General features: G+C 49.6%; 2 protein-coding genes across 8 annotated transcripts in view; one reads left to right on the forward strand and one right to left on the reverse strand.

Moving 5' to 3' along the window:
• The window catches only part of TPR (translocated promoter region, nuclear basket protein), a 247582-nt gene extending 232205 nt beyond the window's left edge, over positions 1–15377 (reverse strand). For all 5 annotated transcript variants that reach the window (XM_030205416.1, XM_030205413.1, XM_030205412.1 and 2 more), the window contains exon 1: positions 15213–15377. In XM_030205416.1, coding sequence (XP_030061276.1) covers positions 15213–15363 — 151 coding nt within the window. In that variant the 5' untranslated portion in view covers positions 15364–15377. The remainder of the gene's footprint in view (positions 1–15212) is intronic.
• Positions 15378–15622: 245 nt separating this feature from the next.
• Positions 15623–15701, forward strand: part of ODR4 (odr-4 GPCR localization factor homolog) — a 56687-nt gene continuing 56608 nt past the window's right edge. For 2 of the 3 annotated variants that reach the window (XM_030207477.1, XM_030207480.1), the window contains exon 1: positions 15630–15685. The gene's annotated coding sequence lies outside the window, so the exon portion shown is untranslated. Of the gene's footprint in view, positions 15686–15701 lie in introns of all 3 variants that reach the window. The other variant, XM_030207478.1, reaches the window with a different exon arrangement.

A 15701-nucleotide genomic window follows, 5' to 3' on the forward strand; every position in this document is an offset into this window, starting at 1 on the left:
CATGATTATCGGGCCTTGACACAGAACTGATCCCAACAAAGGCAGGGCCGCCGCCCCTGCCAACCGCACCAGGTCTCCATACCATGGTCGACGCTGCCAATCCGAAGCTACCAGAATCACCCGACCGGAGTGATGTTCGATGCGCTATATTACTCGACCGACTAACAGCCACAGAGGAAACACATACAGTCACTCCCGAAGCCAAGGCAACAGAAGAGTGTCGATTTCCTCCGCTCAAGGGTCTCTTCAGCGACTGAAAAAAAAAAAAAATCTCTGAACTTGCGCATAGCGAGCCGTTGCCCTAAGATCACCGAAAGTCCCCAGACCGACACAACTCACTGGAACACTGACCGAAGAAAAGACCACTCTCTGGGATCTAGAGTGTGCCTGCTGAGATAATCTGCATCTATGTGACCTACCCCGGCCACATGCGCTGCCAAGAGAGCCTGAAGATGAGTTCAACTGCGCCGCCAAGGCTCTTTGTTCCCCCCTTGACGGTTGACATATGCTACTGCCATGGCATTGTCACAGAGCACTCGGACTGCCTTGTGGCGAACCACCGACGTCAAGGCCTGGAGCGTCACCCGAATGGCCCGAGTTTCCAGCCGGTTGATGGACCACTCTGCTTCTGCCCGAGACCACCGGCCTTGAGCTACCTGACTGAGACAATGTGCCCCCCAACCTTGCAGACTGGCATCCGTGACCATTACCAGCCCCTGTGGGGACTCCAACGGCATTCCTTTCCCAAATTGCGCGGACTGAGCCACCAGCGGAGACTGAGACGAGGGGCCACCGACAGCAGACAACACATTTCCAAGTCCTGCGACAGAGGGGACCAACGACTGAGCAGAGCTGACTGTACCTGACGCATGTGCGCCCTGGCCCACGGAACTACCTCTATGGTCGCCGCCATCAGGCCCAGGACCTGACGATAAGTACGGGCCGTCGGCGCCTTCTCTGCAAGGAACCGACGAATCGGACCCTGTAACTTGGAACCAAAAGGCTGCACAAAGGAAAGTGAAGATAAGCTTCCGTCAAATCCAGGGAAGTGAGAAACTCTCCTTTCCTGACCGCACCAGTGACCGACCGCAACGTCTCCATCCGGAAAGAGGGCACCTTGAGTGCCGCATTGACCCTTTTGAGATCTAAAATGGGACAAAAAGTGTCCTCTTTCTTGTGGACCACAAAATAGATCAAATAGCACCCTGAGCGTTGCTGATCTGAAGGAACAGGAACCACGGCTCCCAACGCGAGCAGCCACCGCAGAGTGTCCCTCACTGCTGCCCTCTTGCTCCAAGACCGACAGAGGGATTCCAGAAACACTTCGGGAGAACAGCTTTCGAATTCCAGCGCACATCCGCCTCGAAACACCTTGAGAACCCACTGATCTGACCTGATTTGGGCCCAACTCTGGTAAAACAGACTCAGCCGAGCCCCAACATGCACCAGAGCCTGAGCCCGCACACCTTCATTGGGAATTGTGGCCTGAATACTAACCTCCCGCGGAAAAGCCACGCCCTCCGCGACGACTCTCACGAAAGAACTGTGTGCGCTGGAAAAAACGACCCCTAGAGGTCCTACTACTATTAAACATTTCTATAGCACTACTAGACTTATGCAGCGCTGTACAAATTAACATGAAAAGACAGTCCCTGCTCAACAGAGCTTACAATCTAAATTGGACAAACAGACAGCTAGGGGTAGGTCCCACTCGATCTGCCCGGCCTATACCGCTGAGCCTCCCTAAACCGTCCCCGAGAGGAACTAGTTCTGGCCCCTGCCTTGAACCGAAAATCTGGAAGCCATAGAACCTTGGTATCACTAAGACCTCACACTAACTTGTCCAAATCTTCTCCAAAGAGCATAGCTCCCTTAAGTGGCAGAGACCCACAACCATAGCCATATTTTTTGTCTGAAGTAGGCAACAAATCATAAAAGCCTCAGACAAAAAGGATGAACCCATGTCCAAGTCGGCTACCTCCTGACCCCCAGAAGAACCAACATCTACCGAATCATCCAGGAGCTTCTCGGCCCAACGAAAACATGCCCGAGCTACCAGACCCCCACAAACCGAGGCCTGCAGGGCTAGAGCCAACAAAACAAAACTACGCTTGAGAAAAGATCCCAACTTCCTATCCTGAGGATCACGGAGGGCCGTTCCTCCATCAACCGGGATAGCCGTAGCTATAATTACTGCCGTCACTACTGCATCTACCGTGGGAGCCTTAAAGGAATCCCTATCGTCCTGAGGGAGGGGATAAAGCCTCGCCATTGCCTTTGCCACCTTACACGGCAAATCCCATTCCTGACAAATCATCTCCCGGAGATCCTTGTTCAAAGGGAAGGATCACGCCTGACGCTGAATGCCCTTCACCAACGGATCCTGGACAGTTTCCCCCAAAGCCACCTCAGGACCAAACTGAAGGGTGGACGACACCTGATCTATGAGTTCTGACAGCTCATCTCTATGGAAAATCCGCACTACTGAAGGATCCTCTCCAGGAATCCAACAATCCTGCTCCTGAGAGCCGTCAATTCCATCTGACTCCCCCAGATCACTAAGCGCAGCTTCTGCAGCTACAGGAGAAAAACATTGCCTGTCCTCTGACCACTCTAACCGTGGTCTCTCAGCCAAGACGGAAATAGCCCCCTCTTCCAATTGGGGGGGGGAGGGGGGGTCCCGATCTCCAGGCCTGATACCGCGTCCAGACAAAATCTGGAGGAAAGCCCACCATTCCTGGACCGTCATTAGGCCCTTTTGTGCCAAAACGGAGGCCGCAGGCCCAAAACCAGCCGGCTCCACGGGCCGCGTCAGACTCAAAATGGCGGCTGTTCCCGCCGAAACTGTTCCCGCTGACAGCGGCCCTGCCTACGCTCCCGCTGACCCGGAGACTCCCGACACCATCGATCCCTCCGCGGTCAAGTCGGGGGGTGCCGCAGCCACCTTTATAGGTGCACCGCAAAGCTACACTGAGCGCCCGGCGCCTCTACCCCTCACCACGAGCACGCGCGACATCGGAGGAGCTGGGCCGCCATAAACCACGAGGGAAGGGAAAAGCTGTTCCGCAAACGCGCCAAACCAAAAACTCACTCACACTGCAAAAGCACTGGAGAAAGCGCTGCTCTCTCGTTCCAGCAAGGAATCAAAACCCCCGTTCGGTCCGCTGAAAATAAAGAAATAAATGCCCTTAAAGGCACAGTACTCCAACTCTGGCAGCTGGAAATTGTAAGGCACTCAGGCTACAATACTGAGAAAGCAGCCGAGGCACAAAGCTGCCAAGCAAAACGAAATAGAATAACTGACCTTAAAGGCACAGTACTCTAATTCTGGCATCTGGAAATTGTAAGGCACTCAAGGCTACAATACTGAGAAAGCAGCCGAGGCACAAAGCTGGCAAGCAAAATGAAATAGAATAACTGACCTTAAAGGCATCGTACTCTAACTCTGGCATCTGGAAATTGTAAGGCACTCAAGGCTACAATACTGAGAAAGCAGCCGAGGCACAAAGCTGCCAAGCAAACAGAAATAGAGAGCAGCACAGGGGGAGGGACCCAAACATAGGTGTAACACCCCAGGGGAAAAACTGGGCCCCACCAGACCCAGGGCCCCAAAGCACTTTTTTTTTTTTTTTTTACACACACACGTACAGGGTACTGCAACAGAATAAAGTTTGGAAGGAAAAAATCCTACGACCCAATGACAAACTACCTCACCAGATTATTGGAGACTGCACAGGCTGTCAACTGCTACCTCTGCTGAGACTGAGAAAATACTGGCTAGTGGAGGTTCTGCACAGGTTATATATACAGGCTTCAAAAGCTTAGTGTTTTCTCAGTCTCCCTCTGCTGGTAGGAGGACATAACCCACGCGTCTTGACCGGTCTGGAGGGTCGCTGAGGAAGTGAATGTTATTTAAGAGTGTACAGTGGATAAACAGGAAAATAAGTGTCAAGAGTTGAAAATACTCCTTGACACCAGCAGCAAGGTGAATCTGCTGCAGTAGCAGTAAGCTGCTTAAGCAACTGGGCACGTGATGGAAGGATGTTGCAGATGGTAGGAATCCGATCAGCAAACAAGTCTAGTTGCCACAATAAAGGCAGATAATACACAAATGAATTAATTTAACAGTGCTTCATTTAAATCTAAAAACAGCTTCTGCAGTTTATCACTGAATACAGTTGCCAGTTGTCTAAGGTGTGTTAAGCTTTTATTATTACATATCGGAACAGCATCTATAAAACACCAGTATCATTTAGTTGGAAGACTGTTTAAGGCTACTCTCAAGTTTTATTAGAAAATGACATGAGGACAAAGACTGTCCCCCCAAGTCATTCTCTACTCCACAGTTTTCAAAGCTGCTACATGCTTTGAAGACTGGGTGGGAGGGGACAGGAAGCAATAAAGGTGTTATCTTTCAAAAAGAAATGCACAAAAGATTTAGAACATCAGGCATTCTACTTGCTAATTCTATTATTTACATTCCTCCAGAATGTAATTTTAACCTACTAGACAGAGTGAAGTAGGCCTCCAGATAAACAGAAAAAGACTGCGCTTTCAAACTAAAATGGGGAGGGGGGAGGGGAGCCAAAAGTCATCTAGGAGTATACCTGAAAGATACTATTGAAATAGGGCATTTAGGGAATCCCAAAAGAGAGGTTTCAACAATGATGAAACACTGTCAGCTAGCACATGGTAAAATTATGTATAATCATACCTGATAATTTTCTTTCCATTAATCATAGCTGATCAATCCATAGACTGGTGGGTTGTGTCCATCTACCAGCAGGTGGAGATAGAGAGCAAACTTTTGCCTCCCTATATGTGGTCATGTGCTGCCGGAAACTCCTCAGTATGTCGATATCAAAGCTCCATCCGCAGGACTCAGCACTTAGAGAATTACACCCACGAAGGGACACTCTGCCCAGCTCACCACCGCCGAAACGGGGGAGGGGAATTAACCCAGCTCAATCCCCACACAAGTGGGGGAGGGGAATCCGTCCAGCTCATCCCCGCGGAGCGGGGAGGGACACCACACCCGCCGATGCGGGGGGATCTGGCTTATCCTGCAACCGCAACCGCGGGAGGAGCTGACTGACCCGAACACCGCCGAAGCGGGGGGGTACAAAACTGCCCTACAGCCGCACGAAGCGGGAGGGAGTGCCGGCAGAATTATAAGTCTCAATCCAGCCCCGTAAAACGGAGGGGAGAGGAATGCAGCAGCTCACTGTAACACAAACTCGTCTTAACTCTTGAAGAATCCAAGTGAAAAAACTTGAACACGAAGTCTTTCTGAAGTAACTGAAGAGTAAACTTGAACCTGAAATGCAACCAGAATAAAACAATACAGATATCTGGGAGGGGCTATGGATTGATCAGCTATGATTAATGGAAAGAAAATTATCAGGTATGATTATACATAATTTTACCTTCCATATCATCAAGCTGATCAATCCATAGACTGGTGGGATGTACCGAAGCAGTACTCACCCAGGGCGGGACATAGAAATCCCTGACCGCAACACTGAAGCTCCAAACCGGGCCTCCGCCCGAGCAGCCACAGTCAAGCGGTAATGCTTGGAGAATGTATGGGCCGAAGCCCAAGTTGCCGCCTTGCATATCTCTTCCAAGGAGACGGAACCGGCCTCTGCCATCGAGGCCGCCTGAGCTCTTGTGGAGTGAGCCTTCAGCTGGATAGGCGGCACCTTCCCTGCGGCCACGTAAGCCGCTGCAATGGCTTCCTTGACCCATCTTGCCACTGTAGGCTTAGCAGCCTGCAGACCCCTACGAGGACCTGCAAACAGGACAAACAGATGATCCGATTTCCGGAAATCATTGGTCACTTCCAAGTATCTGATGATGACTCGTCTCACATCCAGATATTTAAGAGCAGAGTACTCCTCTGGGTAGTCCTCCCCTACGAAAGGAAGGGAGACAGAGCTGCTGATTCACATGGAAGCGAGAAACAATCTTGGGCAGAAAGGAAGGCACTGTGCGAATAGTCACTCCTGCCTCAGTGAACTGCAGAAAAGGCTCTCGACATGAGAGCGCCTGGAGCTCGGAAACTCTTCTGGCTGAAGTGATAGCCACCAAAAAGACTGCTTTCAACGTCAGGTCTTTCAGAGATGCCCTCGACAAGGGTTCAAACGGCGGCTTCTGCAATGCTCTTAGCACCAGGTTGAGATTCCACGCAGGCACCACTGAGTGCAGAGGAGGGCGCAGGTGATTAACTCCCTTGAGAAAGCGCACCACATCTGGCTGGGAAGCCAGGGAAGCACCCTTCAGGCGGCCCCTGAATCAAGCCAGAGCCGCTACCTGGACCTTAAGGGAACTGAGCGACAGGCCTTTGTCCAGACCTTCTTGCAGGAACGCCAACACTGAAGAAATTGGAGCAGTGAAGGGAGAAAGTGAGCCTGCTTCACACCACGCTGCAAAGATACGCCAAACCCTGGCGTAAGCAGTAGAAGTAGAGCGTTTCCTCGCTCTCAGCATAGTGGCGATGACCTTGTCTGAGAAGCCCTTCTTCCTCAGACGCTGCCGCTCAATAGCCAGGCCGTAAGACCAAAGGGGGAGGGATCCTCCATCACCACGGGACCCTGATGTAACAGGCCCTGCTCCACTGGCAGCCGCAGAGGATCGTCGATTGAGAGCCTGATCAAGTCCGCATACCAGGGACGTCTGGGCCAATCCGGACCCACCAGGATTATCCTGCCGGGATGTCTTGCCACCCGGTCTAGGACCCTGCCCAACATGGGCCAGGGTGGGAACACATAGAGAAGCTCTTGTGTCGGCCATTGTTGGAGAAGAGCATCTACTCCCAGGGATCGAGGGTCCCGTCCTCTGCTGAAGAAGCGCGGCACTTGGCAATTGGCCGATGACGCCATCAGATCTAGGCTCGGCTGGCCCCAGCGCTTCGTGATGTCCAAGAACGCCTGAGCAGATAGCTGCCACTCTCCGGGCTCCAAGGTATGGCGACTGAGAAAGTCCGCCTTGACATTCATGACTCCGGCAATGTGGGCCGCTGACAGCTGTTCCAGGTTCGCTTCCGCCCACTGGCATAGACTCATAGCCTCCTTGGCTAGAGGGGCGCTCTTGGTACCTCCCTGGCGGTTGACATAGGCCACAGCCGTGGCATTGTCCGACAGTACCCGTACAGGCTTCAGCACCAGTACCGGGATGAACTCCAAAAGCGCCAACCGAATGGCTCTGAGTTCCAGGAGGTTGATAGACCACTTCGCCTCTGCAGGAGACCAGAGCCCCTGCGCTGTCCTTCCCAAGCAGTGGGCTCCCCAGCCCGACAATGAGGCGTCCGTCGTGACGACAATCCACTCTGGGGTCACCAGAGGCATTCCTGCAGACAACTTGTCTGTCTGCATCCACCAGCTCAGCGCCTTGCGCACTGCAGGATCCAAGGGAAGACGCACCGCATAATCCTCCGACATCGGAGTCCAGCGCTGCAGCAGAGAGTGTTGTAGTGGTCTCATATGAGCCCTGGCCCAGGGCACTACTTCCATCGTGGCCGTCATAGAGCCCAACAGCTGCACATAGTCCCAAGCCCGAAGAGGAGAGGCTACCAGGAACTGGTCCACCTGAGCCTGAAGCTTGACAATCCGATTGTCTGGCAGGAACACTCTGCCCACTTGGGTGTCGAATCGAACTCCCAGATACTCCAGGGACTGAGTCGGGCGCAGCTGGCTCTTCTCCCAGTTGATGATCCATCCCAGGGAGCTCAAAAGAGCAACTACCCGGTCCACAGCTTTGCCGCACTCTGCATAAGAGGGGGCTCGGATCAACCAGTCGTCCAGATAAGGATGGACTTGTACTCCTTCCTTTCGCAGGAAGGCCGCTATGACCACCATTACTTTGGAAAAGGTCCGCGGAGCAGTAGCCAACCCGAACGGGAGGGCTCTGAACTGGAAGTGTCGGCACAGGACTGCAAAACGCAGAAAGCGTTGATGAGGAGGCCAGATGGGAATATGCAGGTACGCTTCCTTGATGTCCAAGGAAGCCAGGTACTCCCCTGCCTTCACTGCCGCTATAACAGAGCGGAGAGTCTCCATGCAAAAGTGCCGCACTTTCAAGGCCCGATTGACCCCTTTGAGGTCGAGGATAGGCCGGACAGAACCTCCTTTCTTTGGTACCACAAAGTAAATGGAGTAACGCCCCTTGCCAAGCTGACTTTCTGGCACCGGAACGACCGCACCCAGGCGGATCAGATTGTCCAAAGTCTGCTGCACTGCCACAGCTTTGACCGGAGACTTGCAGGGAGAGAGTACAAACCCGTCTCTTAAGGGTCGGCAGAACTCTAGCTTGTAGCCGTCTCTGATGACTTCCAGCACCCAAGCGTCTGAAGTTATTGTGGTCCACTCGCCCAGAAACGAGGACAGCCGTCCTCCAATCTGCACTGGGGCGTGGACCAAGACCCCGTCATTGGGTACGAGACCCTGGGGGAGGACCGGAGGGAGCACCTCCGGGACGGCGGTCTCTGCGAAAGGAACGCTGCTTGGGGAGAAATGCCTCTTAAAGGAAGAGGGGGCAGAAGAACCCGACCTGCCCGGGCGGTACCGACGGGCTTCCTGAAACCGTCCTCTGGAGGTACCGGGACGAGCACTAGCCCGAGCCCTGACCTCTGGTAACTTCTTGCCCTTAGACGTGCCGAGATCGGTCACGATTTTGTCCAGCTCGACCCCAAAGAGCAGCTTGCCTTTAAAAGGCAACCTAGCCAGGCGGGATTTAGAGGCGTGGTCAGCAGACCAATGTTTCAGCCAAAGCCACCGCCGCGCAGAGACTGTCTGAGCCATGCCTTTAGCTGAGGCTCTCAAGACATCATACAGCAAGTCTGCCAAATAGGCTAAGCCCGATTCCAGGGCTGGCCAATCATCCCTCAAGGAATGATCCGAGGGGGAAGCCCGCTGCACCATAGTCAGGCACGCCCTGGCCACATAGGAGCCGCAAACTGAGGCCTGCAAACTTAAAGCAGCCGCCTCAAAGGACGACCTTAAGGCCGCCTCCAATCTCCTGTCTTGGGCGTCCTTTAGGGCCGTGCCACCTTCCACCGGCAATGCCGTTTTCTTAGTCACCGCAGTGATTAAAGAATCCACGGTAGGCCACAGATAGGCCTCACGTTCACTCACAGCCAAAGGATAGAGGCGGGACATAGCCCTAGCCACTTTAAGGCTCGCTTCTGGGACATCCCATTGAGCCGAAATTAAGGTGTGCATGGCATCATGCACGTGGAAGGTTCTAGGCGGGCGCTTCGTCCCCAGCATAATGGCAGAGCCAACAGGGGCTGAGGGAGAGACGTCCTCCGGAGAGGAAATCTTCAAAGTGTCCATGGCCTGTAACAACAGGTTGGGCAAATCCTCTGGGCGAAAAAGCCGCGCTGCAGAGGGGTCATCCGCTCCATCCGAGCGGGGATCCGTCCCCTCCAAGGAATCCGCAAAGGACCGTTGGGAGACCTCAGACACGCTGCCCTCATCTACATCGGAGGAGACAAATTCCTCCAAGGCCTGGGAATCAACCCGAGGGCGTTTACCTCTGGGAACCTCAACCTCTTACCAGACGAGGGAGCGGGGGCAGCGTTGTGCATGAGGAAGGCCTGATGCAGCAGCAAAACAAACTCGGGGGAGAAACCCCCCAGACTGTGCACTTCCGCAGCCTGGGCAACAGCCCTAGGCGCACTCTCAACCGGCGCTCGCAACAGCGGGGGAGAGGCCTGCTGCGCATCCAAAATGGCGTCCGGCGCGAAACTCCGCGAAGGAGCCGCGCGGGAAGAACGGCTCTTAACTTTAGCCGCTTCTGTGCCGTCGCCCAAATTAAGGGCGTTCATGGCATTAATGTCTGCAACCTCAAGGGCGGCCCAAGAAGAAGCCGTCCGAGCCGCGTGGCCGGCCAAAATGGCGGAGGCGAGGAACGGGGGATGGGCGTTTATGGCGGGAAAAACCGCCACGCCGGAGGAAGGACCGGGACATTCATCGGTCACGAAACTGCCACCCAACAAGGGCGAATCAGGCTTTAAGACCCCCGCATCCCCTCTAGAAGCGCTCAAGCGACCCGGGGAGCGACCCTTTGCGCCCTCGCCCTCCGACGCCATGTGCCACGAGGAGAAGAATCGGGGAACCCCCGCCCGCTATAAAAAGGTAAAATTACCTGCTGTCCGCTCCGAGTTGTAACGACCTGGTGTCTCAGTGAGTAGCTGCAATAGACGCTTAAATAAACGTCGAAATAAACGCCTTTAAAGACGTTTAAAATTTTTTTTTTTTTTTTTTTTTTTTTTTTTTTTTAACGGAGCCAGCGGGAGGGGGGAGAAAAGGAGGGACCTGGCACCACCAGGTTTGCACTTGCTCAAAAGAGCCCTCAACCCCAGGCACTCAACAAAACCTAAAAATTAGGCTTGGAGGCCTAGCCAGAGCTGCTGCTGCTGTGTGTGACCACCACCTGCTGAGATAGAGAACATACTGAGGAGTTTCCGGCAGCACATGACCACATATAGGGAGGCAAAAGTTTGCTCTCTATCTCCACCTGCTGGTAGATGGACACAACCCACCAGTCTATGGATTGATCAGCTTGATGATATGGAATTGCTTATTTCCGATCTGAGGAAGAAGGGCAACCTTCGAAAGCTAATCAAGAAATGTATTAAGTTATGTCCAATAAAAAAGGTATCATCTTATTTTCTTTTCCATGTTTATTTTGTTTGATTTCTATTGATAACCTTAAGAGTGGACTAACACGGCTACCACACTCCTCTACTTAACAATGATGAAAAAAAGCCAGGAGTATTTAAGGGGAGAACAGAGTAAAGGATACAATTTTATCCCTGTCAACTTCTAAGCAGCTTGCTCATGCAAGGAAAAAACACAATCTGAAGTAGAGCTGCACCGAATAGCATAGTTTACTATTCAGTCAAATACGAACACTGAAAATGAATAATGGGCATTGAGCTTTAATATGGCAAACAATAAAAGAAGCAACGTGAAATCAGAGATCAAGTGTTTATTTCAGTAGGATTTAGCACAGTACAGCCCCAGATTATTTGTACTCAAATTTAAATCACTAATTGGCCAAATACAAATAATGTATTCAGGGCAGAATCAAATTTAATACAAATATTCAGTACAGAGTACAGACCTAGTTTGAAGTGTCTCTACACAAATGCTAGAAGTCTAAAAATAAGATGGGAGAGTTAGAGTACATACTATTAAATGAAGAGGTAGATATATATATAACTAGTAAAAAAGGGGCCCGTTTCGGAAAAAGATGAAGGGCGCTAGCCAGGTGCTTATCGAGGGGGGCACCGGGATCTCCCAGAAGTGCTGTTTTGGCGCCGCTGTCTGTACCGGCCCGCCCTCGACGTCATAGCGTTTTGACGCGAGGGCGGAGCTACAGTTCCCTCTCGGTGTTTTATTTTTGTTTTGGGGTCGCCGCTACTCCGCCGTGTCAGCCGAAAATCGGAGCGAAGTCCTGTTGGTGTTTGTTTTTTGTTCTGTCCTCGCCGCTACTCCGCCGTGTCACCGGAAATACCGAGGGGGACTCCGGGATCTCCCTCCAAGTCCTGTATCAGCGCCGCTCTGTCTACCGCCCCACCCTTCATGTCATCGCGTTGTGACGCGTGGGCAGGGCATACAGACATGGGGAGTTGGATGGGCTTTGGGAGCACGAATCCACGATCCCTTTCCTGCGGAGGCGCATGTGTGTTGTCGGCTGTGGGGCGTTCCTGGTTTAATTGGCACTTGTGTTGTGGCGCGGGGCGTCGTGACGTAGTGTCAACGTCATGACGTTCGACGCGAGGCCATGACAGACAGGTATGGGCAGTGGAGAGGCTTCACCACCATGAATCCACGAACCCTTCACGAAAGTGGGTGGAGCTTGGGTGGCTTCATTCGAACGTTGGGGTTGCGAATTATGTCCAGATGGGGCGTGGCTGAGGGCGGGTGTATGAGTGAGAGTGAGAATGAGTGGTGTGAGAGGCTGCAACAGTACAGGGCTTCAGTGTTTCCCTGCCACACAGTGAGCTTCAGAATTGGAGGTGAGAATTATTTATATAGATAGGCATCTCAGAGACCCGGGGGAAGGAGATCAATGGTTAATAGGGTATAAATTATACTGCAATGATAAAAGTGGATCAAATTGGAGGAGGGGGGGGGGGTGCTATATGTTAGAGGTAATTGAGTCAAACAAAATAAACATCTTACATGAAACAGATAGCAGCTTGGCATCATTATGGATTGAAATTCTATGTGTGAAGGGAAGGAGTATACTGGTAGGGCTTGTACTACTGTCTACCAGGACAGAACAAACAGACAGATGAAGAAATGTTTACAGAAATTAAGAAAACCAGCAAATTGGCCAAAAGTATTATAATAGATGACTTCAATTACCCCAATATTTACTGGATAAATGTTACATTTGGAAGCACTAGAGAGATAAAATTCCTAGATGTAATAAACAACTGCTTCTTGGAGCAACTGGTCCAGAAACCGACAAGAAGGGGAGCTATTTTAAATCTAGTCCTTAGTGGAATGCAACACATAGTTCAAAAGGTAACGTGTTGGGTCTGCTGGGAAACAGTGATCATAATTTGAGCTGATATCTGGAGTGAAATCACTAAGGAAATCTACTGTAGTAGCATTTCATTTTGGAAAGGGCAACTATGATAAAGTGAGAATAATGGTTAAAAAGCTAAAAGGATTGTCTGCACAGGTTAGGACTTTAAATCAAGCATGGGTGTTGTTTAAAAATACCATTGTGGAAGCCCAGACCAGATGTATTCCACGTATTAACAAAGTTGGAAAGAAGAACAAACAAAAGACAGCATGGTTAAAAGGTGAAGCGAAAGAGGCTATTACAACCAAAAGAACATCCTTCAAGGAACGGAAAAAGGATCACAATGAATAAAGTAAGAAGCAACATAAACACTGACAAGCTAGATGCAAAGAACTGATAAAGAAGGCTAAAACAGAATATGAAGAAAAACTTCTGCAGATGCAAATACTCATAGTAACAACTTTTTCAGGTATACCAGAAGCAGAAAACATGTCAGGGAATCCGTGGGACTGTTAGATCATAAAGAAGAAGAAAAAGAAGCATTCAGGGAAGATAAGGTCATAGCGGAGAGATTGAATGAATTCTTTCCTTCAGGCTTTACAGAAGAAGATGTGAGAGATCTACCTGTACTAGAAATGGTTTTCAAGAATGATGATGCGGAGGAACTGAAAGAAATCTCAGTGAACCTGAAAGACATATTGAGCCAAACGAGCAAGTTAATAGTGATAAATCACCTAGACTGGACAGTATATACCCGATACCGAAAACTTAAAAAATGAAAATTAGAGGGTGGCCAATCTAAGCTGATTTTTAAGAAGGGTTCCTTGGTGATCCAGAATATTATAGACCGGTAAACCTGAAGTCAGTGCCAGGGAAAACAGTGGAAACTATTAAAAAGAATAAAATTATGAAACACACAAACATGGTTTAATGAGACAGAGTTGGCATTGGTTCAGGCAAGAAGTCTTGCCTCACCAATTTGCTTAATTTCTTTGAAGGCATGAATAAATATGTCTATAAAGGTAAATCGATTGATGTAGTGTATCTAGATTTTCAAAAAGCTTTTGACAAAGTTCATGAGAGACTCTTGACAAAATTAAAAAGTCAAGGGATAGGAGGCAAATATTCTGTTGCGGATCAGGAATTGGTTATTGAACAGAAAACAGAGGGTAGGTTTAAAGGGCCATTTTTTTCAATGGAGGAGGGGGAATAGTGGAGTGCCATAGGGATCTGTACTGCGACCAGTGTATTTAATATATTTATAAATGATTTGGAAATCTGAACAAGTGAGGTGATTAAATTTGCAGATGATACAAAGTTGTTAAAACACATGCAGACTGTGAAAAATTGCAAGACCACCTTAGGAAATTGGAAGACTAGGTTGACGAAATTTGATGTGTACAAATGCAAAGTGATGCACATTGGGAGTAATAATGCAAATCATATTTACCTGATGCTAGGGTCAAGCTTAGGAGTCATCACTCAAGAAAAAGATCTAGGTATCATCATAGATAATACTGAAATCTTTTCCCAAGTATATGGTAGTAGCAACCAAAAAATCAAACAGGATGCTAGAAATTATTAGGAAATGGATGGAAAATAAGACCAATAATAATGCCTCTGTATTGCTCCATGGTGCAACCTCACCTTCAGTACTGCATTCAATTCTGGTCACCGTATCTCAAAAAAGATATAGCAGAATTTGAAAAAGTTCACAGAAGAGTGACAAATGATAAAGGGGATGGATCTTCTCTCATATGAGGTAATCAATAGAAATAGAATAAAATAAAACACCAAAAAGAAAATATGATACCTTTTTTATTGGACTAACAATGCATTTTTTGATTAGCTTTCGAAAGACAGCCTTTCTTCGTCACATCAGAAAAATGTATTAAGTTAGTCCAATAAAAAAAGGTATCATCTTATTTTCTTTTCTCTGTTTTATTTAATTCTATTTCTATTGATTACCTTTGGAAGTGGACTAACACGACTACCACATCTCTCTATTCTCATATGAGGAAAGGCAGGCTAAAGAGGTCAGGGCTCTTCAGGTTACAAAACAGTTGGTTTTGGGTGGGTGGGTGGGTGGGTGGGAGGGAGGGAGGGGGGGGGGGGGGGGGGGTAATGACTAAAGTCAACAAAATCCTGAGTACTGTAGAATGGGTAAAAATGAATCAATTTGTTTACTCGAGCTTCAACAACTACAAAGACTTGGGGACATTCAATGAAGTTACTTGGCAATACCTTTAAAACAAACAAGAGAAAGTCTTTTTTTCACTCATGAATAGTTAAGCTCTAGAACTGGTTGCTGGAGAATGTGGTAACAACCATTAGCTTATCTGGGTTTAAAAAAGGTTTGGACAAAGTTTCTGAAGACCATAGTCTGCTACTGAGACAGACATGGGGGAAGCCACGGCTTACCCTGGGATCGTTAGCATGGAATGTTGCTACTACTTGGGATGCTGCCAGGTATTTGTGACCTGGATTGGCCACTGTTGGAGGCAGGATACTGCCCCGACCACTTTAGAAAACAATTAGTTTTACTGTACTTTCATTTAAAGAAAAAAACAGCCCAGTTGCTTTTTGATGCCATTAAAACTGACAATGTTTGAAAGACGATTTAGCAAAACCTTTATCACTGCACGCTTAGGGCTCCAGCCCCGCCTTACCGCTGTCCACCCTGAACTTCTCATGCCGGGCCTTCAGAGAGTCGATTTCACTCTGCTGGTCGGAGAAAAATTTCTCCAGCTTGCCCTGTACAGGCCTGGGCAGCTTGGCTATCTCCGTTCGCTCCAACACTTGCTGGAGCACTGCCGCCATCTTTGCAAAACCCGCCGAGCCGCCGTACGCGTCGCCTAGGAAAAAAGCAGCGAGCGTAGAGTAGCGGACGGACATACTACTGCGCCTGCGCAAAAACGTCACTAGGAACTCTGCGAAATGTATCTTGAGGAATTCGCCTCTACAACGGAAGGGAGTTGCTGGGAAATGTAGTTTTACTTCTTTGCAAGGTGGTGGATTGTCTGCGTTTCAAGCCTCGTTCTCTGAGACGTGCTTTTCTGCTATGTAATTGGCTTCGGTTGTGATGACGAGAACGGAATTGTCAAGCTTGCGGAGACGGGGCTTGTGAGTGTGAACCAGCTTGGTATGTATTATGTTCA

The sequence above is a fragment of the Microcaecilia unicolor genome, chromosome 6 (assembly GCF_901765095.1).
Source record: "Microcaecilia unicolor chromosome 6, aMicUni1.1, whole genome shotgun sequence".
Classification (NCBI taxonomy): domain Eukaryota; kingdom Metazoa; phylum Chordata; class Amphibia; order Gymnophiona; family Siphonopidae; genus Microcaecilia; species Microcaecilia unicolor.